The 25,958-nt window shown below is 36.0% G+C and overlaps 1 protein-coding gene across 2 annotated transcripts in view; it reads right to left on the bottom strand.

Annotated features, from left to right (window-relative positions):
• Window positions 1-25,958, bottom strand: part of MAN2A1 (mannosidase alpha class 2A member 1) — a 137,801-nt gene that overhangs the window by 39,133 nt on the left and 72,710 nt on the right. For both annotated transcript variants that reach the window (XM_069777163.1, XM_069777164.1), the window contains exons 13-16: window positions 11,562-11,727; window positions 8,816-9,046; window positions 8,581-8,703; window positions 336-450 (exon numbers count right to left, since the gene is read on the bottom strand). In XM_069777163.1, coding sequence (XP_069633264.1) covers window positions 336-450; window positions 8,581-8,703; window positions 8,816-9,046; window positions 11,562-11,727 — 635 coding nt within the window. The remainder of the gene's footprint in view (window positions 1-335; window positions 451-8,580; window positions 8,704-8,815; window positions 9,047-11,561; window positions 11,728-25,958) is intronic.

Below are 25,958 nucleotides of genomic sequence, written 5' to 3'. Positions count from 1 at the left end.
CTAAATTTTTTTTTCTCATTTTCTTAATTTATAGCTACCTACAGAATTCAGATGACCCAGTAAAGTTCAGGACACCCTTGCAGGTAATTTATACTATAAAATTTCCTAATACTGAGAGGTATATCCAACAAATCTATTGAGTTTAAGCATGCCAGCTTAATGACTAGCATGATGCTCAGAAAAGGATCATGGTGCACTGGATCTGGGAAAGACTTCAGTCTGACGAATTCTGCACTAGTTCAGAAGTGCATTTAAAAATTAAAAAGACAGGTAGGATCCAAGGCTGTAGTGATGAAAAATAACTGCTGAGAGAGATAGAATTTCACAACTCTTACCCTGGACTTTATACAGTCGCATGGTATGTGTCACATGGTGGAAAAAACATACAACTTCTGAGAAAATCCTTCCATGAGCAACTCGTATGGTAGGTGGATCTGTAAAAATGTAAGGCTACAGGAAGAAAATAGAAAGTTAGAATAATTGTTTTGAAAGTTTTGCATAAAAGTAGTGTCAATAAATCAAAGTATTTAATAAATATTAAATAGTCTTATAATTTTTTCAAACTGTTCTACATCTAAGTCTAGTCTAAAAACTGGGAACTAAAAAATTACACCTAGTCTGAAATTCAGCCACTTCTCTTCAGAGCCTCATTTTTCTGTTAGCTAAAATTAGGATAACCCTCATTACATATCTCACAGGTATTTTATGAGAATTAATGGATACAAGGCCTACAGACAACCACAGTAATTATTAATATTGCAAACATCTGGATTGAGCTTTTTTGCTGCAAAATTATGCTTGCTAACCAGTAATCAAATACTGTAGTTTCATAATCTGTGGCAGACTGTTTAACTGCCCGTTTTGTTTGCTCAGTTTACTACATCATTGGTACACACTGCATGAGGAAAGCTGCCTCTACACTGTCTTGTAGGTCAGTTTGCATATCCTTTTGAAAGAGGAAGCTTTTTCTTCATCAAAAGCAGCCATAGTTGCCAGGGGAGCCCCCGGGAATGCAGGGTAGTGCTGGGAATCATTATGAAACCTCAAGAGGGACACTGGCTTCTTACTAACATCTCTCAAAGACTAGCAAAAATTTCTCATATCCATAGTAAAACCAAGGAGTTGAAGAAAATTATTTTTTCATGTAGTCACAGTATTTTGAGTCTCAGCTAAGCAAACAATAACTTTTTTTAAAACAATTGATTCCAAACTGAACTGTATACATTATACAGAAATACATGGATGGCTACAAAGGTAAAAATGGGTTAAATATTAAGCATGTACAAAGCCAAAAATTAAATACAACACATGCAACTACTACTATAGGGCAACAGCAATAAAGACTTTACTCAAAAAAAACCCAACAAAATACTTGAAAACCATGTTATTCAGAGGGATCTAAGCAGAAAGCTTAGAGGGTGGCTGTCTTCCTCCCGTATGTAACAATGTCATAAGAAGGACCAAGCATGCTCTTTCTTCTCAAGCAAGGAAACCAAAGATCAAACGTATCTTGAGGAAGAGAGGGTATCAAGATTACATACATACAGACAAAACATGTCAGAGAAGAACAAGTACAGGTACATATCCATCCTATCTTCTTCTTTGAGCATGTAACTGTTTCTATATTCACAGAGAAGATTTTAAGTAGTATTGTGTAAAAGAAGAAACTGAAAGAGACTTTCAAAGACTAAAAGCCTGCCTTTCTATTCACATATTTATTCTTAAAAGTTCAGATGGAACACTGTTTAATTAAAGCTTTGCCAGAGCTCCAAGAGGCAACGCTGCAGCTATCAACTACAGTAATACTTTGTACAAGAGTTTGGAAGAGGAATCATAATTGCTTACACTTTGGTAAGATGGGTTGTTTTAGGCAAAGAGGGATTTTTCTACTGATCATCTTACAACAATGTTTCATCCAGTTAATCAGTACAAAAACCCAAATGAGGAAAGAGTCTTTTGGACTTTTTAACAGTTGACATAAAAAAATGATGGGATACTTCCAAGGAGTCTCATCTTGTCAATAAGACAGACAAGTGTTACCTATTATGCAAAATCCATTTGCTACCTGAGAAATACAGGAGGAGTATGGTATTAGGAGGGCACAGAAGCCAGGTGAATTAATATGCTGGGATAAGGAAATTTGAAGACCAGAACTTAGGCTAGAATTTGAGCTGGCTTTTGGGTTCTCTTATTTCCATGAAAAACTGCCAAGATCCGTAAATGTAGACTGAATCTTCCTCTTTCTTCTGGCAGAAGAAATTGCTATCTACCTGCTTATCTATCACACATATGTAGAGAAGACAAACTCATTTAACCTGTGACTACATGCTCCTAGAAGTATACATTTAGATTAAAATCCCACAGAGGAACTGGATTACTGACAGGTAGGTGGAATAATCAAACCCTTCAAAATCCTGCCTACAGGGTAGGGCAACATGAAGATCCTCAGGTCAGGAATGAAGGACTGAAACAGCAGCTAAAGGAACTCTGAGAAAATAAACTAAGAAACCTGATTTCTTCAGGACAAGCAAATATCCTTACCAATTATTACTTAGAATACTACTCACACTAACACCAGCCTGCCAAATACGTTCTGCTAGCAAAGTAACACCTATTTTATGGGCTTATTTCTATTGTTTGTAACAACATCTGTCACCAGGGCTCTCACTGGAGCTATCCAGGACCAAACCAGCAAAATGGAGAGATGCTGGATGAGTGACAAAGGAATGCAAAAGGTTGTGCACTTATTAAAAAAAAGAAAAAATTACCTAAAGTAATTTTTTTAAAACAAAAGTAAAAAATATACTTGAAGCTCTGCTTCATTGAGCTTGTTAGCGTAAAACATGATAGTGACATTGACAACAACTACCAAAATATGGCTTCCCCATACAAGTAGAAAGCTGAAATGAGACGTGTTTAACAGCTCTCAGACTCTCAGATATTTCCACAAACACTAAGTTCACAAACCAGAGTCTCCAAGCTGCGCATGTAGCCAGATCAGCTCCCCAGCTGACGATAAATGCAACCATACTTATCATTCTCAAGTATACAGAAAGATGAGGTGATACAAAAGAAAAGGAATTAAATGTCATTTTGCAGGTATTGTCTGAAACTAATGAATTTTTAAAAATCATAATTTGATTCCACTAGCACATGCATTGAGAGAAATGTATCAAAACCAGTTTGCAAGCCTCTAATTCAGACATAGTGCAGGGAAAAAAGTATAAATGTGGAAGAAGAGTTACAAAGGCACATGCTATCATATAGTTCTGGGGGTTAGACAAGTTCTTTCTGATACAAAGAGTGGAGACATGATGTATACTCAAGTTCTCAAGGACACCTGTTGCTTCCTGATTGTTGGGCAAACAGCAAAAATCAAGAAAAAACATGGTACTGAATGAACAGGGAAGCCTCCCAATTCATATTTAATGCCTAGAAAAGCACTAATCCTAGAAAGTGATTTCTTGATAGTCATCTGGAGACACACTGAGTTCAGAACCTATAAAGAGATAATTGACCAGGTTTGCCACACTGGAAACATGTCAGTGAATCAGGCTTTTAAGCAGGAAAAGATCTTTATGCATTGAATGTGTAATTATTCTAGTATCATTGTAAAGATCCTTGGTGAGATGCACAGAGGCCTGTGAAATGATCCTGGTCCTGGATCTGAAACATAAAGATAATTTTGATATGAAAGTCCAAGATGCAGAAATAGGCCTCTTACTACTCAGACACAAACAACTTTCCTTTCTGAAGTGGAAGGAACAAGCAATGATAGAGTTATTTGCCAAACTGACTGGATAAAGTCCTGGTCTGAATTCAGTATTTACTCTGCTTTGAGTGGGAGCTTGGACTAAATGACCTTCCAGCATGAAGGATTCTATAATTACTCAGGCCTTAAATTAGGAATAAAAATATCTGGGTCTCATATCCAGTGGTAGTCTCAAGACTCCACTTCCTAAACAGTTAAAATGAATAGACACTGTAAAATCTGTTCCCCTCAGCTCCACTGGCATGAGTTCCATTGTACGAGATTCAGCAGCCTACTGTGGCAGGTTCTGTTGAGCCTGGAAAGCAGTATTTTCAGAAACAGGGTAACAGCACTATGGGTCAAAGGGTCCAGAAACCATTTTATAGTACTTATATTCAAGAGAAATATCAAAACCTCCCCTTAAAGGAATGGTGGGAGGAAGCGAGCTAAAAATTTTAAGGGAGAATATTTGGAGCAAAATAATATCCCATAGCTCCCTAGGTTATCTTAAAATACTTGGCATCAAACTGGGTGCCAAAGGGTGGAGATAATTGGAGAGATGCCCTCGCTTAAACGTTTACTGGCTTGCACAGAAGCTGGCATGGCATATTGCAGCCTGAAGGCATGAAGCATGAGCAGTAAGCCTTTCCCCTTGTAGTCAAGTGAAGCACTACTAACCATCTTAGTGTGGCCCAGAAATTTCTGGCAGTGTAGCACACTGTTGGTGTGGAAGTCAAATAAACAACACCCAAAGGAAAGTTTTCTAAGGCAGACTGAATTGCTCTTGATATGCCCAAGGTTTTAAAAAAGAACTCAAGACAAAGCCTTCAAGAAAAATTGCTTCTCAACAGCAGATTACCCTTCATTTGGCAGGGTCTGAGATTAGACTGGGCTTGGGGGTGGAGTGGGAGGTGGATAAAAATCAAATACTAGGAGCTCTTGAGAACTGTTTTTTAAGAGTTACATGGCAGAAGAGAGACAGTTGTCATCTTCATACTTTTGTCTCCAGAAAAACCCCACCAATATGTGGGGCAGATTTTTAGATGATAGATAAGATGCTTGAGGAAAATACATACCACTCAGGAAAGAACAGACACTTCAAAGGCAGCCAATTCTTGAGTAATGTGAGCACCCTCCAGGTAACGGTGCCTGCGTACTTGTCTTTTCCCATTATCAGCCATGCAAAAACAGGAGAATCATTACAACTAAGGATACTGTGCTTGAATGAGGATCCTCTGCCCTTCTGAGAGGGAAGATCTGAAGATGGATACAGCAGGATACTCTAAATGGATAGTGTCTCTCCTTTTGGGCAGCAGAACATCCCAATCTCACTTATGAAAATGTGGAAAGATACCATTATCTTTTCCTTAGGTTTGAAGGCAAAGCATTTAAATAACTCAGATATGTGTTCTTCTCTGAGAAGTAGATGCAACAGGTAATCCTGATAGATTAAAAAAGGACCTGCCATGAAAAAAATTTCTTGAAGCTAGTAGCAGCAGCTGCAGCAATACAAGTAAGAGATCAGTAAAAGAAGTCCAACCATGGCAACAAAGTGTGAAGAGGAAAAAAAGGGAGAAAAGCTCTGGCACTAAAGATCCTGCCAGATAAAAATAATAAATCTGTTTTCTTATATATTCTGTTAGTACATAAGTACCTACAGCAACTAATACAAATGCATGCATAGACACAAGCTGCCTGAGGGAGAATCACAATTTCCCAGTTTGGGTCTACCAAGAAAGTCCACTTTGATTCTGAAAAAACGATTTGTAAAACAAGGAAATGAACCACTCACATCGATCCCACAAACACTTAGCATCTGACTCTTCAGAAAAAAACCTGCTTTTCTTTTATTCTATTCCCTATTGATACCAAACATGGCTAGTAAGTTGGTCATCGCTTATTGACTGATCTTGAAAACAAAGAAGAAAATAGAGATATTTTACTCTTTCAGAGTTTATCGAATACTGATTTTTTTCCCCCAGATCTAAGAGATTTATAGAGTTGGCCATCCTTTACAAAATCACAAGAGATAGAAACATGCTTTCCCTTCACAGGCAGGATGCTTTTGTTTATATTTGTTGTGAGGTCCAAGGAAGTACCTTCCTTCCAAACCCTGATAACACTGTCAATCAGTTAAGAAGCACTATATTTTAAAAAATAAAGATACTGCCTTTTCCCTGGTACCTTGCTTTTGTTCTATTTTGCAGAAAATACAAAGACATGGCAGGAGCACTGCCTTATCTCCAGAGCTGCATTATGGAGCCTCTGCTCTCTGTCATTGTCCTGGACTTCGCACTGGTGTCCTGACCTGAGGCTGCCACTGAACAACTTTCACACTTCAGAGACAGTAAGGACAGAATCATCCATGGTCAAGACCCTATGCCACTACCCCAGAGACTGTTCTTACTGGGAGCTGTCTAGCTGCACCATGGCAACGTTTGCCACTGTGTCACAGAGCCTTAAGTCCAGCTATTCTTTCCAGAGCAGTGATAAAGCGTTATTGGTGTTCAGTGCACCCTTCTATTTAATAGTGTGTAAATCACTGTTATTAACCCAGGTCTCTGCTGATGTCCAACTTGGTGTTGGTACTAGAGGCTTACCATTTCTTAGCAAGAATTCATTCTTTGCAGTACTCCAGGCTAGTTTTAGATCAGCCATCAGAATGTTTAATCCAAGGAACCTCTTGAAAGATTCAGATCCATGTACATTCTAGTACACAGACCATCATCTGCAGAAAACATGACATCCACTCATCACAGTCTACTGATGACCAGAGCTGCACTGTATGTGTCAAGTGTTCTAAACTGAGAGGGCTGTAAGTCATGGCCTGCAAACCTAGCATGTTACAGCACCAAGTTTCCAAAATTAAACTGGCGGAAGAACCCAAGACCAAAAAGGCTATCTAAGTACTACAGTAAGACAGACAATTAAACTAGATGAAGAAAAATAATTTCTGAGTATTGCAGAACTGAAAAGAAAGGAACCAAAAGACTTATCAGGTGACAAGACAACCAGTTAACAAAGGTAAAGAAAACATGTAACTGTACTTACACCAGAGGAAAATGACCCAACATCAAAGGCAATTATTCTTTGTAAATTTTGCAGTAATACATAGGGTGAGGGGGATAGGAGATAAAACCTTAGCCAAAAATCAAGAAAACTGCCTGTAATCTATCCTATTGCCACTCCACACAAGGACACAGAAAACGTTTGTCAATCCACCTCACACTGAGAACCCCGAACAGATGGCATTTCTTTTAAGACAGAAATAATTAGTTGAAATTATTTTAGAAACTACTATAAAATTACATTGTTATTGCCAGTGGGACAACCTAATTAATGTTACTAAAACGCAAGCCAAATGAGCCTTATGATATATTAATGAAGCAGAATTTTTAGAAGTATCATGATTTCATTTTTATTGAATAAAAAGTTACAAAAGCTGACCACATCACCATTTTTATTGTTAACTAAAAACATACTTTAATTTCATTTTTCATAGAAGTTCAATATGTACCTTATTTTCTAACTGTGCTTGCAGGCATGTGACAGACTTTTTCTGTTCAAACCATAGCACTTTGCTATCTGTATTTGTCCAGATTATTTTTATAAAGCAAATAATTAAAAAGTGTAGTTAAAATTATATAACTGTTAGATTTAGTGATTGTTTTTATAAGCAGAAGACAAAGTAGCATCTAAAGTAAGTGTGACCATGCAGCTGATGAAAGGTAAAAATTAAAAATTGTAAGTGATATTGTTCACGTATTCACAGATCAAAACCACTGACATTTAAAAATTAAGAATAAGTGAACCCTGTTGAACATAACGGATACAAACAATTATGGGACTAAATACACTAAATGGTTTAAAACTGCCGACTCACAGACCTCAAAACATGTGCTTCTAGGAGAAACTGCTAAAAGCAAAGGAAACTGTTCTGTCCACTTCCTGACTGATTTACACATATACCAAAAAACCCCCACCCAAAACCAGAGTAATTACCCTTGCTTATTTCCTGAAGCAAATCCCAATTTGCCTTATGCATGCAACTAAAGTTTCCCCAGGAGAAACTGGGCAGAAGAAGTACACTGCAAACTACCTAGCTTCTTAAAAGTGCTCATTATTTCATCATATGCTTTCTGAAATATCCTCTTTCCAGTTCCAAAAGTGGTACAGTAGATTCCGTATGGTAATTAGTGCAAGAACACTGTCACTTCTGAATTTCCAATTTGAAAACTAATAGAAGTATGCTGTTTCTCTCCAATAATTACTGAGATAAAAATACTGATAACACTAGACAACTAAATCAGAACAGTTGCTCCGTCTTTACATTCATCAATTGGGACCTAGTATCTTAACTACTATATTAAACTACATATGCTAGTATCAGCTAAAAAAGTACTACACTCTGAACTGGAAACTCCTCATTCACAATAAAGAAATCTTAAGAATCAGAAAACTGAAGAAATGCAGAAATTAATCAGTATGTTCTATACATTTTCACCACAGGAAGTGAAAGTGAACTTAATTTATAGATAGTGAATGGTCACGTCTTGCTGGATTTCTTGCAAGGGTAGCATCTTACGTAAATTTTTTGGTGAACCATAAATATTCTGTATATTTTTACACTTTCAAATTAATGACATGTTTCTACCCAAATCTAGGGTTACGAAGTATGAAGCTCTGCCAATCATTTCAATAACTGATCTCTCTATTTATAGCCACACAGCTGAATTTCAGTGCTGGGGAAAACGAGCTCTTCTAATCTGTATTTGCAGAATGCTTCAAGTTACTTCATGATTAGAATCTCTCTGCAAACGAAGATTTACCTTGGCATCTCCATCTGGTAAGAAGAGATAAGCTCCACTTTTATCCCGGTTACTTGTAGTTCCATACCAAGCAAACTCCACCTTCATTTGATGATTTTTACCATCTTCTTTGGTATTTATTTTCTAAGGACAGAGAATCATGTTTGAAATAGTCGACACATTTAGGTTTCCATGAATAATGACAGAAGTTCTTAAAAAAGTAAAACATAGTGTTTCAAAATATTATGCAACACACCTCCAGTAATCCAGACATTCCAGAAAACCACAGTTTCATGTAAGAATTTTCTAATATTATATTATCCACAGAATGTTGCATCTCTTTTATCTTGAAAAGTTTGTCTGGCTTCTCCTGCCTACTATTCCTCACGTATATATTATAGTCTGCTAAAACTGCTTCTGAACTTTGAACCTCCAAAAGCTGGTAAACTCCAATCCCCAGAGGTGGTAGATGTGCCATGAAAGAGATCTGTTGGGAGCAAAGAAGAAGCCATTATTAAAAATATTGAAGTATTAACTTGTTATGCTAAATTTATGCTCAGACTAACTCACTTTGCTTCAGTATTTTAAGATGGCTGAATTTTTCCCATATTCCATAAATGGATATGAAATTACAAATGACATTCCAAAACTAATAGCTGAAGCACGTTAAGAAGAATTAGCAAACAAAAATGTCTGCATCGCTAATTTGCTTAGCATCGAGATGTTATTAATGCAATAATGATTTTGTATCTTGTTAAAAAATGTTAGCTGTGATGTGCAGTTCTCAGCTGTTTGCTGTGCATTAAAGATGCATGTGTAGAACATCAAGTGTGCACACACCCTACTTACCACTTAAGCTGCATTTAAAAATCCACAGATTTAAATAGCAAAATATAAGCCAACTGTCTCATTTTTAGTCTCTGGATATTCAGGAGCTATAAAGTAATCTGCACATAACAGTAATATACAAGGTAGATCTCCAAAGCAATTTGCTTAGAATTTGAGGTACAGATATGTAATTTTATTTCTTCTTCTTCTTCTTCTTCTTCTTCAGGCAATTAACAGTGTTAATTATCATACTGGTTTTGGCTGGGATAGAGTTAAATTTCTTCATAGTAGCTCATATGGTGCAATATTTTGATATCAACAACATTGTGAACACAGGGATGTTTTAGCTACCACTCAGCACTTCTTACACAGCATCAGGGCCTTCTCTGCTTCTCATGTTGCCCCACCAGCAAGTAGGCTGGGTGTGTGTCGTGGTTTAACCCCAGCCAGCAACTAAGCACCACGCAGCCGCTCACTCACTTCCCCCCCCCCCCCAGTGGGATGGGGGAGAAAATCGGGAAAAGAAGCAAAACCCGTGGGTTGAGATAAGAACGGTTTAATAGAACAGAAAAGAAGAAACTAATAATGATAATGATAACACTAATAAAATGACAACAGCAATAATAAAAGGATTGGAATGCACAAATGATGCGCAGTGCAATTGCTCACCACCTGCCGACCGACACCCAGCTAGTCCCCCAGCAGCGATTCCCTGCCCCCACTCCCCCCAGTTCCTATACTAGATGTGACATCCCATGGTATGGAATACCCCGTTGGCCAGTTTGGGTCAGGTGCCCTGGCTGTGTCCTGTGCCAACTTCTTGTGCCCCTCCAGCTTTCTCGTTGGCTGGGCATAAGAAGCTGAAAAAATCCTTGACATTAGTCTAAACACTACTTAGCAACAACTGAAAACATCAGTGTTATCAACATTTTTCACATACTGAACTCAAAACATAGCACTGTACCAGCTACTAGGAAGACGGTTAACTCTATCCCAGCTGAAACCAGGACAGGGTGCACAAGAGGTTGGGAAGGGGGACAGACACAGCTGGGACAGCTGACCCCAACTGCCCAAAAGGATATTCCAGAACATATGGTGTCATGCTCAGCATATAAAGCTGGGGGAAGAAGAAGGAAGTGGGGGACGTTTAGAGTGATGGTTTTTGTCTTCCCAAGTAACCGTTATGCAGGATGGAGCCCTGCTTTCCTGGAGATGGCTGAACATCTGTGTGCCAATGGGAAGTAGCGAATTAATTCCTTGTTTTGCTTTGCTCACATACACAGCCTTTGCTTTACCTATTAAACTGTCTATCTCAACCCACAAGTTTTCTCACTGTTACCTTTCCAATTCCCCCCCCCATACCACTGGGGGCAATGAGTGAGTGGCTGTATGGGGCTGAGCTGCTTACCCAATTTAACACACAACAATTATCAATAATTATCCCTTTGGAGGACAACTGAGACACACTTATTGAATTATCTTCACAGGAATATTATCCTGAAACAAGTTCAACTTGGCTCCCTAGTCAAAAGGAATCAGACTAAGAATGTAAGCCTGAAAGTAATACAATACTATTATATCAGTATGCATTTAACAAAATACAGTTTCTGATGCGTCAAGATTGAGGACAATCTTCTATAATGATGAACGATTCAAAAATTCTCAGAACCTTTGTTTAAAACCAAAACTAAGAGGCAGACTCAAAGTCATCTGTCTAGCTTGAGTACAAGAATAATGGAGATTACTATCCAGCCTCTGTATCTGGAAGACAAAAAAATCAAAATCAGAATCTAACTGCTTAAGCCATTGCACTTACAAAACCTTCCAGCTGGAGTGCTTGAGCACAGACAGAGTGTAGTTAACTACCACTTGAAGGAAAAAACAGCTTTAGAAAGTTGAGGGAAAAGACACACATCCAGTATTTTCTGTTCATGCAGCTGAAACTGACCCTTTAAATGTAATCCACCATATCACAAAAGTTTAATAACTTATCAGTTTAAGAAACATTAATACTAAATATATATGTTTCTTCTCTTCCTTAAAATGAATTAATGGCATTATTTGCAAATACAGAATTGCCAGTATTTCAAGAATGCTTTCCATTTTCTTCAACTGTGAAGCTACAATATCTGCCCCCAAAAATACTTTAATGCTTTTTACTTAAAATAGCATACCTGATACGCTTCATGTGATACTGTAGTTGCTCCATCCCAAACAGCACTAATCTGGATAAGAACAGGTTTTCCCAAAGGAGATAATAATTTAACTCTGGGTGAATTGACATTGACTGAAACGACTGAAAATCGCTCTTGTTCTGTAGGATTATATATCAAAAGGTACCTGCAAAAAGATATTTGCCAAATTATCTTTTGGCTAACAAGCTTCCTCCTTCAGGTTTAATATATTGCACATGAATTTTACATACAGCGCATTAAAACAATGTTAGAACAACAGGTACATGCCATAACAAACAAATGTGCAAAACATAGCCAGGAAACAATGGATATTTAACATCAATTCTTGGCAGATCTTCTTTTCTTAATGCTATTATTTCTCCAAGCAATTTTGAAAATACCTTACAATAAAAATACATCAATTTCTCATCTTAACTACTAAAGAATTGCTATTAACAGTTGCACGCACAATCGAGATATTTAAGGGCATTTTAAATGTATTTTTCAGGCTGAACTATTAAATTCTTATCCACAGTTGCTTTCGCTTTAACATAATTTAGAAACAATAAAGTAACGAACAAAACCTGCTGTACATACATATATCTGGTATATATTCTTTAAAGCAACTAGTTTCTCTCTGCTATAAGGGAAAGTTCGTAATTATTTAAATTATAATTTACCAAAATTCCCTATGGCAACTGTCTGCATATACATTGAAATCTTTTTATTAGGCACATATGGAATAACTAATTTTTATGTAATCTCATGCCTGTTCTTCCATTTGAACACAGATTATGTTACTAACCAAAACAATCAGCCCTGAAACTGAATAGAGCAACTTCATTAGCACATTAATTTTTTTAATTAAAGGTTTGTATATTGTAAGGTATAGGAAAATAAAATGATACTAGAACATTTGTGCCTCATGCATCTGTAGGACTATCATTGTACTTGTCTTTTCATTGCCAAGTTCAAAGAATGCACTATTTACAACTGTTGCCTGAAGTTACTCTCTGTTCATTTCATCCTTTTAAAAAAATTGTCTTTAACAATGAAAAATGTTCTTGCCAAAATTTCTAATAAGTTCTTAGACACACAGCGGAACCAATATTCTATCTTCAACCTCCTTGACCCTTTCCACTGTAAAACACAGTTTACTTCTTCATAAAACCTGATCTTTCATCAGTTTCCATGATATCCACTTCTTATCAAATCACCCCTTCAGCATTTCTTCTAAGTAGATTCTCCTCATTCTCTGCTCCATTTTCCATGCAGATTCCTCAGGGTTTTGTAAGTGGTTTTCTTCCTTTTCCTTTCACATCTTAACCTCCAAATTCAATTATCACCTTCGCAGATCAAACCGTTCCATCTAGAATTGTCTCCTTCCACCCAAACTAGAAATCTCATTCTGTCATTCAGGTCTTTAACTTAAACATCACCCGTAGCTTGAACCTTCTTCCATAATCTCACATTCTGACTGTAAGTCTTCCAGGATCCTTACCCAAAGATTTAGATGCTCTGTGCTCCATTATTCACTAGCCTAGCATTACAGTACAACTAAGGTCCTGCTAACAAGTTACTTACATAGCTAAACCCTTTAATTTTCTCTCTTCTCTTTTCCAACATCAGCTCTGAACAGATTGAGGGTAGCCTTCCTCTACACACATGCCAGAGGAGAGTGAGGTCTCCCTGGCATCATAAAGTCTGGCAGGCAGTGGACAAAACTGCCAAGATGATACTCTGGAAATAATGAAAGAGCAAAATTTCAGGGCTGAGAGGCAGCAGTAAACTGCTTAGAGTTAGTAAGGAAGTACAAATTTAATTCCTCCTTATTCTGAGAGTGAGGACTTCTCCACAATTTCAGTGTAAAGTCAGAGAGACTAAGTTAATCCACCACTAAACTATCAAGGCAATACAGACACACAAGGAAAATTCTTTGTTATTCTCCATACTGCTGAAAAACCTCACCTACTCACTTTCCATCCTGCCCTTTGATTTTTTTGCAACACTACTCTAATTTTAACAAATGCAATTTTGCTCTATGAATACTCAGAATCCTTATGAACACTACCCAGGCCACCATTTTCCCCTTGTCTTTTAATTGGCTCCCTCTTTTTTTCTGTGTCAAACTTAGGCTATTCATCTTCAATTTCATAACCCTTCACTGCTACCCTCACAATCACTAGGAAAGGTCAACTACAACTTCTTATTAGTTGAATAAACTACAATCAGAGGCTGTATTAGCTTTTTTTTGTCAAGAACCTTTGGATTACCTGCCATACATAGAATGAGATTCCCATAAAAATTATTTTCTTTTTAACTCCTTAGATGAAGATTCCTGTGCTGAACTATTGTTAAATCATGACTTCTGTGCATAACAACTATTTTCCTTGCATATTTGTGCATCAAACTGTGGTCAGTTGTCTTCTAGCACAACCAAAAGCACTTTGGGATGCTCTTTTTTTGCCCTGTTTCATGTTGAAGACTCCTAGATTACTAGACAACATAAGAGATAACCGTATTCTTGGCCAGCTTTCTGAGTCTTTAAGAACTTGTGCAAGACTTTGTGAGAGCTTCCCCTAGACTAGGGTAGGTCATTTTACACTTCTGCTTAACTGAAGATGTCTTCTTTTCAGATAAGATTTTAATTTAAATGTTAATGTAACTTTTTTGTAACAGTTGTGGAACCAAAACCAACACTGCTTTCAGTCTAGAGCCCTTAAAAAGTAGGAAGGCAAAAAAAAAAAAAAAGATTACTGAAAGACTTTTTAAAGAACCTCTCATATACTGTGGAAGAAAAGTGTAAGAACTGTGTCAGAAACAATACAGATCTAAGAGATGATCCAACACCAAAGCTCAGAATAAATCATTCTCATCCATCAACAGAATGTTACAAAAATATTTTATTTATTCTTTCTACACAGTGGAATTCCTCATTTCTTATGCCTCCAAGTAAAATGCTAGTTTATGCACACAATTCATTCCTAGTAGTGCCATACATCCTCATTAAATTTAAATTATCTGCCAGACAAAGAACACAGTAATGTAAAAATATTTCCAGAAACTTTGTTCACCTTCCCATTGATATAAACACGTTTCATAACTTTAATTAGTCACATGAGAAATATACCCATGACAAAAGACCTTAGGAACTGCCACATTATCATTATATTTCAGACGATATAATTTTTTTTTTTATATTCAGATAAAACAAAGCTCTTGCTGTACGAAGGTACATATGTTTTATAACTTCTTGAAGCCATGTATTATAAGTGCATTATGCGTATGTAGAGTAATAATGCAGGCAGATGAAGCTAGTAATGACAGGGCAGATTTTCAGCAGTTGAAATGGAGTAATTTTGCCTAGATGCTTGTATATTGTTTTCAAATTTTATTTCAGCAGAACTGAAGTACTTATACTTGGTAAGATATAATTCCTGTGCACACACAAAAGCACTACTAATGTAATTAAATCACATTACTTCTGAACTACCATTCAAGTCCCACCCTTAAATAACTTCCCACTATAATTAAGTTAAATTCTATGTGAAACAAAAGAGCTATGCTTCACATAAGCTGTATCATTACAAAGAATGTCATCACAGAGTACAACTGCCTAATGTATTGTGATTACACTACACAGAGAAGCAAATATTTAAAGGTTTTCTATTACAGATTTTAAGGCAAAAACATGAATATTACTGTCTTTCAGAAGCAGCAAGCAATTATTTTCCTTTCACTATTCAGATCACTGGTCTTTGGCAACAGCACCAAGAAAACTACAAAAGTTCACATCTTTTGTCCAAATAAAGGGGGAGGGGATTTAATGTCTGGCAAAATTCAGATGAAAAATTTTACCCAAAATATTTTACTTTAGAAACACCATTATGGCCAAGTGTCAGCCATAATTTCTTTCATTTATTCAAGAAATCAAAGAATTCTGAAACTATTTTAATATACACTGTATTGAAACGAAATATGTAACTTTCTACAGATAAAACCATGACCAATTTACTCACACAGAGACCACGTATTCCATCTGTGCACTGGGAGCAGGAGTAAACTGCTCTTAGCCCCTCAAAAAATGAGAAACAGGTGCAGACTTGAGCTCTTAATCCTAAATGGGATGCATGTCTATCATGCAAATATTTGCAATTTCAGAAAAGCAAATCCTGCCACCTGCTTTTCAGAAACTTTTGGAAGAATATACCTTGAATTGTTTTATCCCATACTTTTTGTGGTCTCTGAAACCCAGAACAAGTACCTTTTATTCATACAAGCATGATCATTTTCCCTGTATAACCTACCATATGCCATTAATAAACCCTTCTACTAAACATGTATATTCAAGCATCAAAGAATATTTGGACTAGTTTTTTCTGCAGTAAAGATTTAACTTGCTGTGAAACATTTTCAGTGGGAGCTGAAAAAGGCACCCCCCATTCTTATTTCAAATGCTTTCTTTATTAAATTATCAAGAAAACACATAAACCAGTGCAGCTATATTCACAGGCAAAATGTCAATAAAGCTGATTCAGATCTCTAACAACTTTAATCTTCGTCTCCTAGGAGAATGTTATTGCAAATTTTGTTTCTTAAACTGAAAAGCTACAACATTTCAGACCACTGTTCTTTTTGTTTCACTGATGTGCATGAACATATTGGCATACATACATATTAATACATACACACATTTACAGGTAACACCTGCAACACAATTACCATTTCCTTTTAAAGTTTATTCAATGCTGTCTTCACAAGCGATGCATGTAACTGATGTGAAAAACCAGAACTCATTACTAGTAAACGTCAGAGAATCATCAGTGACAGCATTATTTAGAAGACCACCTCTTCAAGACACTTGGACTCACGATAGCTTAGGACAACAGTTTTCACTGCTCGGTGGAGGACCCTTATTTCAAGTTTGCTTTGAGGAGCAATTCCTTGAGGCACGCTAGCTCAGACTGATCAATTTTACTAGAATCTGACAAACCTTTGCGGACAGATTGGAGCATTTCCCATTATAACTCATCCAAACCAGTTCTCCCGGCACATACACGCAATTTCAATGCAAAGTTACATGAACAGCACCTTCAGATCTGGTTAGTTCCTTTCCCTCTTGTATTACAGAGGCTAAGATAAAAAACAGCTAAGTGGTGAAAAAAGCAACACTGCTACAAGTACATCCAAAATTGAGAAAAGATACAACCCAGGAAGCCAAATGATATACTGTATCAACTGTCTTCTACTGAAGAGCCAAAAAGAACAAACAGAATCATGCAAGTTCTCCTGAAATTTCAAAGGGGTGGGGAGAGTGGAAGGGAGGGAAAAATCATGAATACACATTAATATGCTTTAAGTCCTAAAGATCAGGAATTGAAGTAACTCTACATATGTAAAAAATCACCAGAAGGACTGGTGGCTTAGAAACCAGAATTCAACTAGAAAGTTATTCTGAGAACTTGGCAGCTGATGGACTTTGATGGACTAAGATTTTAGAATTCTAAACAAAACTGAACTTCTCTGAACAAAGTCATCTCACCAGGACGATAAAACAATAAAAACTCTCCAGACATCAAATGGGGGGCCAGGAGAGAATCAAAACTGTTCCATATCTGAAAATATGTAAGAAAAAATTACTTTGAAAGATGTGAGAAGAGTCAGTAGGTAGTAACATTGTTTAATTAGTAAACACTAGTGTGTATGAGGTGGAAACAAACTGGGGATTAGTATTTAAACTGCATAAAGCACCACTTGCCATGGTAGCTGCCAAAAACATCATTAAAAAAAAAAATTGAATTATGTGACTTTGGCCATATGTTGGAAGCTTAAAAAAAAAAAAAAAAAAAAAAAAGAGGCCTGAGAAAGCTAGAATCCCAAAAATTTCCATGAATTTACATTAGTCAGGCCCAGGGTGGTCCACGTCTTTGGGCATGGTGGTAAATGGAACAAAGAGAACCAAGACCATCTACTTAAAACAGACATTTATCTGTACATTGCCAATATGTACAACCTTCCCTGAAGAAGACTTCCGTGATTCTTGCATTGGAGCCCAAGAAAACATGTAAAATAGTATTTTCCTCAATTTTTTAATACAGAATAAAAATAACTGGACCACAAAAATTACTCTCATGTTATTTAAAAAGCTCTCTCCTTGCTTTAGAGGGCCATGGGAAAAAACTTTGAACAACAACTAATGATAACAACTTATTTTTCTTAAGAAGAAAAACCCTGCTGAATATTTACTCCAAACACTAGGTTAAAAAAAACAACCAAAAGTTATTATCAAGTCACTTAGTTCTATTCAAAGCTCTTATGTTCTCTGACATAAGAACCAAGGCCTCCTTAGTCAGAAGTATGATTAAATTAACATTTTAAGTAGAGGTCCCCCCATCCACTTTTTTTCCATATCTGGCCAAGTTTGCAGGCATTTCTGCTACGAATTACTGAAGACGGAAACCGAGTCTACAAAATAATTGTTCTGGAAATAAATGCCATATAAAAGCCATATATACAACTTGAAGTGTCCTTTAAGCAACTTTTTTTTTTTTTTTAAAAAGGGATTCAGGATATCATCTGAAATCATCTGTCATGCAGTTCCTCTGGTTCTACAAAAATTAGACATTTTCTAATATCTCAATCCATGTTCTTAATATTCCTTTAGGAACAAGACTAATCAAAAGCCAACTGTGCAGGCTTATGATCGTGACACTGTCCTTGACAGCAGATTAATGCTTTTTTTCTACTACTTTTCTATCAGTTACTAAATTGAGCTTTAGAAACTATACATTTCACAGCATTTCAAGACACCTTTCAGTCCTATTCAAAATTTATTTAGCAAGAAAGTTAGGTAATGGAGAAAGTTTTGGACAAAGTCATTCAAAATCTCATGCATGAAAATCATGTGACTGATCCAGTTTTTGAAGGTATTCAAGTTTGATTCATGTTTGTTTTAAAGAAAATTTGACTCTGCAGGTATTTTCTTAAAACCATCCTCATTTCCCCCTCTGCCACATGAATATTCATTTCTGAAATGTTCTCTTGATTTCATTCAAATTATACTTTTTCTAATACATGTTATTCAAAACACTGAACTGTAAGCCTCTGTGCATCTTGAGCTAGTATCAATGACATTTGGCTCACAACTTTAACAACTTTTAATAGTGGCAAACGCTATCAAAATATAATGAATCAAAGAATGTGGAAATCAATTTGCCAGTTGAGTTAAAAAGTCCATACATTCCTGAGGAATTATTTAATGCATTTTTTAAGAGATATGCATGGATACTTGTCCAATAATCTGAAAATTTCCTTCCTAGTTCATATTCAGAAAGGAAACAAAACCAGTAATACCAGTAAGATGGAATAATTCCGCATCAGAGTTGTTTGTTTTTTTTCCAGATGGGAAAATATACTTCCATGGCAAACCATACCAACTAGTTTACAGAAATATGATGTTATGAAGTTAGGATATTTCCTTTATAAATATAACTGGATACATACACATACATACACTATATAGGCTATATATATATGGGGGGGTGGCAGAGGGAAAATCCAGAATTCTCCAGTATTAGGAAATATCTTGACCTTTGCATTCCTATAGAGAACTGATCTGTTGCTACTAATGTAGGTAGTTACTACTCTACTCAACAATTCTCACCTCATCAGAAACCTACCTACCGACAGTAAAAAAAAGTAAAATAAAATAAATGTATTACTCTGGAAACACTTAATGTGTAAAACAGTTAAAATACCCAGCGCCCAGCTCTTTCATCAAAAGCAATAAAGAAACACTTTTTCTTTTATAGCAGACCTGCCAAGTGCCAAAATAATATTCATCAGATGAAAAAAACCCCCAACTTTTTATCCTAAACAGGAAATCTTTTTGCCTGTATGACAAACTGAGCATAAATTGTTGTGCTTGTGCATTAGGGACAGCAGTTGTAAGCAGAGCTGTTCTCTCATTGGAGCAGCTAGTTCTCATACAAACATCAGGTAACATTTCAGGTCACTGGAAGGTCTGGTATGCCTTAAACCAGTCCACTTTTCCTGTTTACTCCAGCTGGTCAAACAAAAGATAGTATGTACAAAACAGACTAGCCTATAACCTTAGGCCATGCTGGGTACGACAAAATATGCTGTTTTGCTATGACTCTCAAGACTGAGATACAAAGGCAAATCTAGATATTAATAAAAACCCCAGTGGTCTAGAAGGTTGTTGTAGTTTGACCTCTTAAGCAGAATGAGAATTCAGTAGGACAACCTTTGACAAATGTTGCGATCACTATTCTTGAAAACATCCAAAACTGTTTATACTGTTCTGCAGCTCAAGCACCCATTTTGCTAATACACAATTAAATTTAATTTCTTTACATTAAACATTTCTTCCAATTATACCTTCCTTTTTTCCACTGCAAGTATAATACAACAGATTCTCTTAGTAACAAACCTGTATGTATTGACAGATTTATATTCCTCATTATCAGCCTTTTTAAACTAAACAGATGATACTCTTTCAACATCTCTTTGGTTGGTTTCTTCAACTTAGTACCCTTGTTTTCTTGTTAAGCCTTCTCAAAGTATCATCTCTCAAAGTATGTTTTTTAGATACCATATTTTTGATGACGTCTTCATCAGTCTGAGTATAGCATGCTATTTCAGCTGTATTTTACACAGAACATTTCCATTTAAATCATCTAAGAGCAAAATTGCCTTTGATACCATACAAGTAACTCTCAATCTGACCTTCTGTAATGCCTAGTCTTTTTCTGTTTCACTAATGTCAATTTGATTAGTCCCCACATTATTTTTCCAGATGTTGTGTAATACTTCCACTTGCCTACTTCATTTCATTCTTTGACTATGAAATATTGGCTCCAGTTTACTAAGTTTTAAATTCTAATCCTATACAAAGTGTTTGTTCCCAGTATGACTTCAAATTTTATAATCTTTTTACATTCTACTCTATTAGCAAGATTGATACAAGCAGAAAACAATTTGTGGTTTTATGATCTGAACTAAAGAATTTCGTGCTTGTTTTTGGTCTCACTTTGCACAAAAAACTCCACCCTGCTCAGATGGATACCCAAGGATGTAAGTTGAATAATATGTTATACACTACATTTATCAATGAAGTAATAGCTAGGCAACCAGCAAGTCTGTCTATTAACTGAGTGAAGGTAGCACTGGCAAAAATACATTTACAGGAAACTGGATAGAAATTAAATGGAAGTATGGAATTAAAACATGATGCCAAGTCTGCTTTTTTGCTTTCCAGTTTTAAAGAAAGGGGATCCTATCTACTTTAATACTCCTGTTTGGGTTATTAGAGGGGGTGTGTGTGTTAATTTAATCTGCACATTATGAGAATGAACTTTCACAAAAAGCTATACTAACTTAAGCTCAGAGTACCAAATGAAACTACAGTCAAAGTGTGCTTTAAACTGCATCAACACACCTAATTATATTACAACGTTTAGTTTCAATAATTGCTACAACTTTAATGTATACCTCCTCTAAGACACAGTAGATACTGAAACCATTAGCACTCATAACTATACAATCCTAGACTTTTAATTAAATAGAAAAGTCCTTTGTGAGGAAAACCTTATGATTAAAGAGCTGCAGTCTCAGACACACTGTCAGATGAAAACATGAAATTTGGGGCAGTGGGAATATGGGTAGTTTAATAAAAATTCAAGTTAAGCAAACAGTTCTCCTCTATATAGTCAGAAAAAAGCAAGTTCTCCCCAAAAGGAGATTCTGACACCTTCCCAAGGGGCTTTTCATTGACTGGATGAAGTCTAAGGAGATTGTGTAGCTTACTTAACTGAATAAGATAAATAATGCTAATATGGTCCTCTGCATCGCATCCAGCTAAGCTTCTTGTAAATTCAAGAATCCTAATTTGGGACTGCCAATACTGTCACAGATATAACAACAACAACAAAAAAACCCCCCACCCAAAAAACCCCCCACAACAAACCAAACTAACCAACAATTTACATCTAAGCAGCAACTCTTATAATGCAGCTGAACTGTTTATTATAGAGTAGAATATTAATCTTGAAGATATATAATAAAATATTATCATATATGAACAACTATTAGCATTTTTGTCTCTTCCTAAATAAGACATCTTTTCCAGTTTATGAAAAAATCCTGGAGAAGAATTAGTAGGAATCTAATCTCAACTTGAAACTACAAGCACACAACATAAACTTGTGTTGCTTTCATAAGGTATAAAACCAAAGGTGGAAACAGAATCTATTATTCACAGATCAACTTTTCATTACAAAATCAAGCTGATGACATCAAGAAATAAAAAAGAGATACTATCAATAAATAAGTAAATTCACAAGAATTCAGTAGAGTTTCAACTAACACAAAATAGAATTATGCTATGATTATAACAGCATTTGAAGAGGAAGTTAAGTGTGTAGTTTAGAAATAGAGCTATAATGTTAGATCGCACATTCCTTCTAAAAGCTGTAATGGCTGACAGTTCTGATTAACATACAAATAACTGAAAACAATGACACTGTGCTTTAAAAAAAGTTCCTTTATCTTAGCTTGACATTTCAGAATTCTGAATCACTCCAGGAATGCCCTTCCTAATGACAAACCCAAAGTCAAACTTTAGATTCATTAATAAAGGTGAGAGAACTCACACACATTCCTATCAATTCTCTTTTTATAACTCTGCAGATTTATCTTTATAATATCCATTGCTCATGCAAAGGCAGAGAATTAGGCAGATGACAGGCACATATTCCAGCCCCCTACTCTCACAGGAAACAGGACCTTTGTGTGGATTTCTCAAAAACAAACCATGGAACACCCTCAAGAAAACAGCATTCACGATAAACACAGACAACAGCACAGCAAGAACTGTAAATTTTGAGAACACAAAAAACCAACATCAACCTAAGACAAGACTTTTAAAATGTTATGCACCTACTACATATGCCAGATACACATACTTCCTATGATTTGGATGGATTGTAGTGGCACACATATCCTAATCTGGAGCACATAGCTGCTCTCCAATTAAGGATAGAAGGATTAAGTCCAAAGGCACTATTTTAAATTTTTCTTTTACCACAAAGTTGTGAAGTGTTCTGAAGTCCAAGATGGGCTTGAAGCCCCCTGACTTTTTCAGGATCAGGAAGTACCTTCACTAAAATCCTTTCCTTGTTCCTCTTGTAGTGCAGGCTTTATAAATCTGCATTTAGAAGGGAAAAAAAATCTGGTTCAGAAGAGCAGAAAGACTTTAAGTATGCCATATCACTTCAGTCTGTGCCTTGAGAGCCTTGGACTAACTACAGTATTGCCTCAAAGCAACTCCAGTAAAAAGGCTGAAGGGGCCAGTGCCTGGAAAAAAAAAAGAAATAATACACAAATATACTGAAAATGTGTATATTCTACTTCCAAAACTGCTTCAACAAGTACATGCATACAATGCAGATCTTTCAGCTGTATTCAGTTCTTTACTAGCATATTCCTTCATAATGATGACTTTTTGTTTTTTGAAAAACAAACCCAGTTTTTTCTCCTACCCCCAAAGTATGCTTAGTTAGTCTATTCTTTCTGCATTTCATATGACACTTCCATTACAAACTGTTTTTAGAGGAACCAAGAAATTTCTTGTAAAACCTAATTGTGGGATTTTTCATTTCAATGTTATAATTTTTTATAGCAACTGAAGCATCAAACACCTTCACAATCTGATTGCACTGGTACTGTAAACTCCAACAAAACCTGTTGAAATTCTGTGCATTGAACCAAAAATCCTTAATTTGTGCAGTTTTGAGAAACTGCAAAGATTCTACAAATGCTACAAACTGTATCAATTTATTTACTGGTTTAATTTTTCAACCGCAATTTCAAAGACGGTCAGTAAAGAAAAACGTTTAGAACAGATTGTCATTGGTTTATCAACAATAAGACAGACCAAAAACTGAAAAAAGTTTGATTTATAAGAGTTTTTATGTACTGAAAAAGTAATGACTAGAAGCTTGAAATTTAACAACTTTTAGAACAACTTGAATTCAGAAGCATGACAGTCAAAACTGAGTTTTGAAAAATGAAGATTAATTCCACAGAAAGCTTTGGAGTGCAATTAATTGCAAATCAAAGCTGCTTTTTTCTTCTTAATAATGACAATTTATAATAACTAAAAAAAAATGAACCACAGTTCAGTTTTAAAGAGCTATCCCTTACATCAAACCAGACATTCATCCCTTACTTTATTTGTTGTTTTGTTTTCAGAGTTCCCAGATAAACTTCTAGTGAAATGTCAACTGCCAGTGCAAGGAGTCAGTTCTGAGATAAGCCTGCATGTAGTGTAATTAACACAAGAAGTAGAAAACTCACACAATAAAAATGGAAATCTCTGAAAAACTGCTGTGACTTTACAGAAAGAGTGAGAATTAAGAGGTCAAGGTGCTGTGAACTCTTCCACGCCCCTCACTTCCTCTCTCATTAGACACTATCAATGTAGAATTTGCCAGTTTTGGTCAAAAAGGTAGTTGCACAGCTAACTTCCACCTATAAAGCAGAATGAATGTATCCTACTTTTGGTTTTGTTCATTTTGAAGTCACCACTTTTGCTAGACCGATTTTTACTGAAATACTTATTTCAAGTGCACATTAACTGATGTTTGAGGATTCACACGCCTGAGTTACCCTGTGTCAGCCAAGCATTTCATTGCCTTTGCAACAGCTCTCCCATCATGAAAATCAAGAGGCAGAATGCTTTTTAAATGCCCATTCGATTTAGTCAAAATGACCTTGAGTTTACTACAAAAAGAACATGTTCATGGCAGTTACAGGTCACCTAAAATCTAGTAAATTGATCAGGCAGCTGAACAAAGAGATTAACACTTCAATGTAATTTTTAAAAAATCATTAGGCTGTATTCAGCCTAAGCAGCCAGGGTATTGGAAACTAAAAGTGCAGCTGTTCACATATAATTTCAGACAGTTTTCTAATTTTTTAACTACTTCCACTACTGTGCTGAGAATACAAGTGTCTAATTAAGTGTTTCTTAACAGAAGAAAATTCTTAAGGCTTGATTGAGTGACTATTCATCCTGTCCACCTCCCTCGAAGTTACTAATACAGAGGCTTCGCTTTAACAAAAACATAACAAGGTTGTGCATATTGCTATTACTGTTTCATCCAATAAAAAACTAAAACTGTTGGTTTGGGGGTTTGGGCTTTTTTTTCTTTTTTTGTTTTCTCCCCTCGGGAACAAGTGTGCTTATTAACAATGTATGAACTGCCACAAATATTTTTGGCCTGATTTTAAGTGTATTCTTTCTTGTTTTCTTTAAACATTTTTTCCCCTCATTGACAATTGAAAATACCCTTGTTTCAACTGCCTTTTTTTTTAAATTGTTTCAGTATATAACCAGGAATACACATGCATTAGAACTCATGCAAGCATTAAAGGTAATTAACATGTATATTATTAAAATGTCAAATGCTGTTAGAACATTCTCTCCTTGTAACTACAGTGGACAACTGTCTAGATTGATGGTACCAACATGTGCAACACAGGTCAAAAAAAAGACAACAAAAACCCCACCACCAAAGTTAAAGCTGCCAAATGAGAACATTAAAACATTACCCCAATCCAGTCACCTTCTAACCTCAGAAAGATACAGTTCCTTTGGTGTGAAGCTTTAATCAATTGCTTCACATCATCAGGACAGACTTCCCTTTTGGCATATCACACCAACGAAGTTTCCTTCTCAGGCAAGTTATCCTTGCTGTCATCTTCCAACCAAATACAGTAACATACACACTGCTCTGCCAAGAATTTTCGACCTTTGTACGTTATTCTTCACCACACATTAAACTTAATAACATAGCTTCAATTTTGACATTATAGTGCTCTGTTGAGAAAGCAGTAGGTACACCTGCCCAGTGAATTTTTGAAAAGGTAACCAACCTGCAAAATTTAAAGGTAAATCAGAATTTGCTTTCTGAATAAAGATCACAAATTTTGGACCCGACAAGATGAACACAACTTATGCCAAAACTTTGCTAATTACAACGTTATTCCAAAACCTGCTCATAAATACTAAAGTAAGGATAATAGCCTAGATTATTTTGTATCCTCTATTTGGAAAAATGAAACTTTTATAAGGTGGATATCACTAAACTGCTCAGTTCTTTGACAGATCTTTGAAGAAATCATTGATTACAGTGTATCCTACTCAGGATTAATCCCTCAGGCAACCTGAATATTTCAACTAGTAGAAAATGGGTCTGCTAAGCTATTAAACTAGCCTGATAAGAAGATATCGTACCATTCCTCTGCGATTAGCTGACAAAAGTAACTCGTGGGAAAATTATAAGTATTGCTGGTTTAGCACTAAAAATAATC

This window comes from Haliaeetus albicilla, chromosome Z (genome assembly GCF_947461875.1).
Source record: "Haliaeetus albicilla chromosome Z, bHalAlb1.1, whole genome shotgun sequence".
Taxonomy (NCBI): Eukaryota; Metazoa; Chordata; class Aves; order Accipitriformes; family Accipitridae; genus Haliaeetus; species Haliaeetus albicilla.
This window is presented reverse-complemented; position numbering and strand designations above follow the sequence as displayed.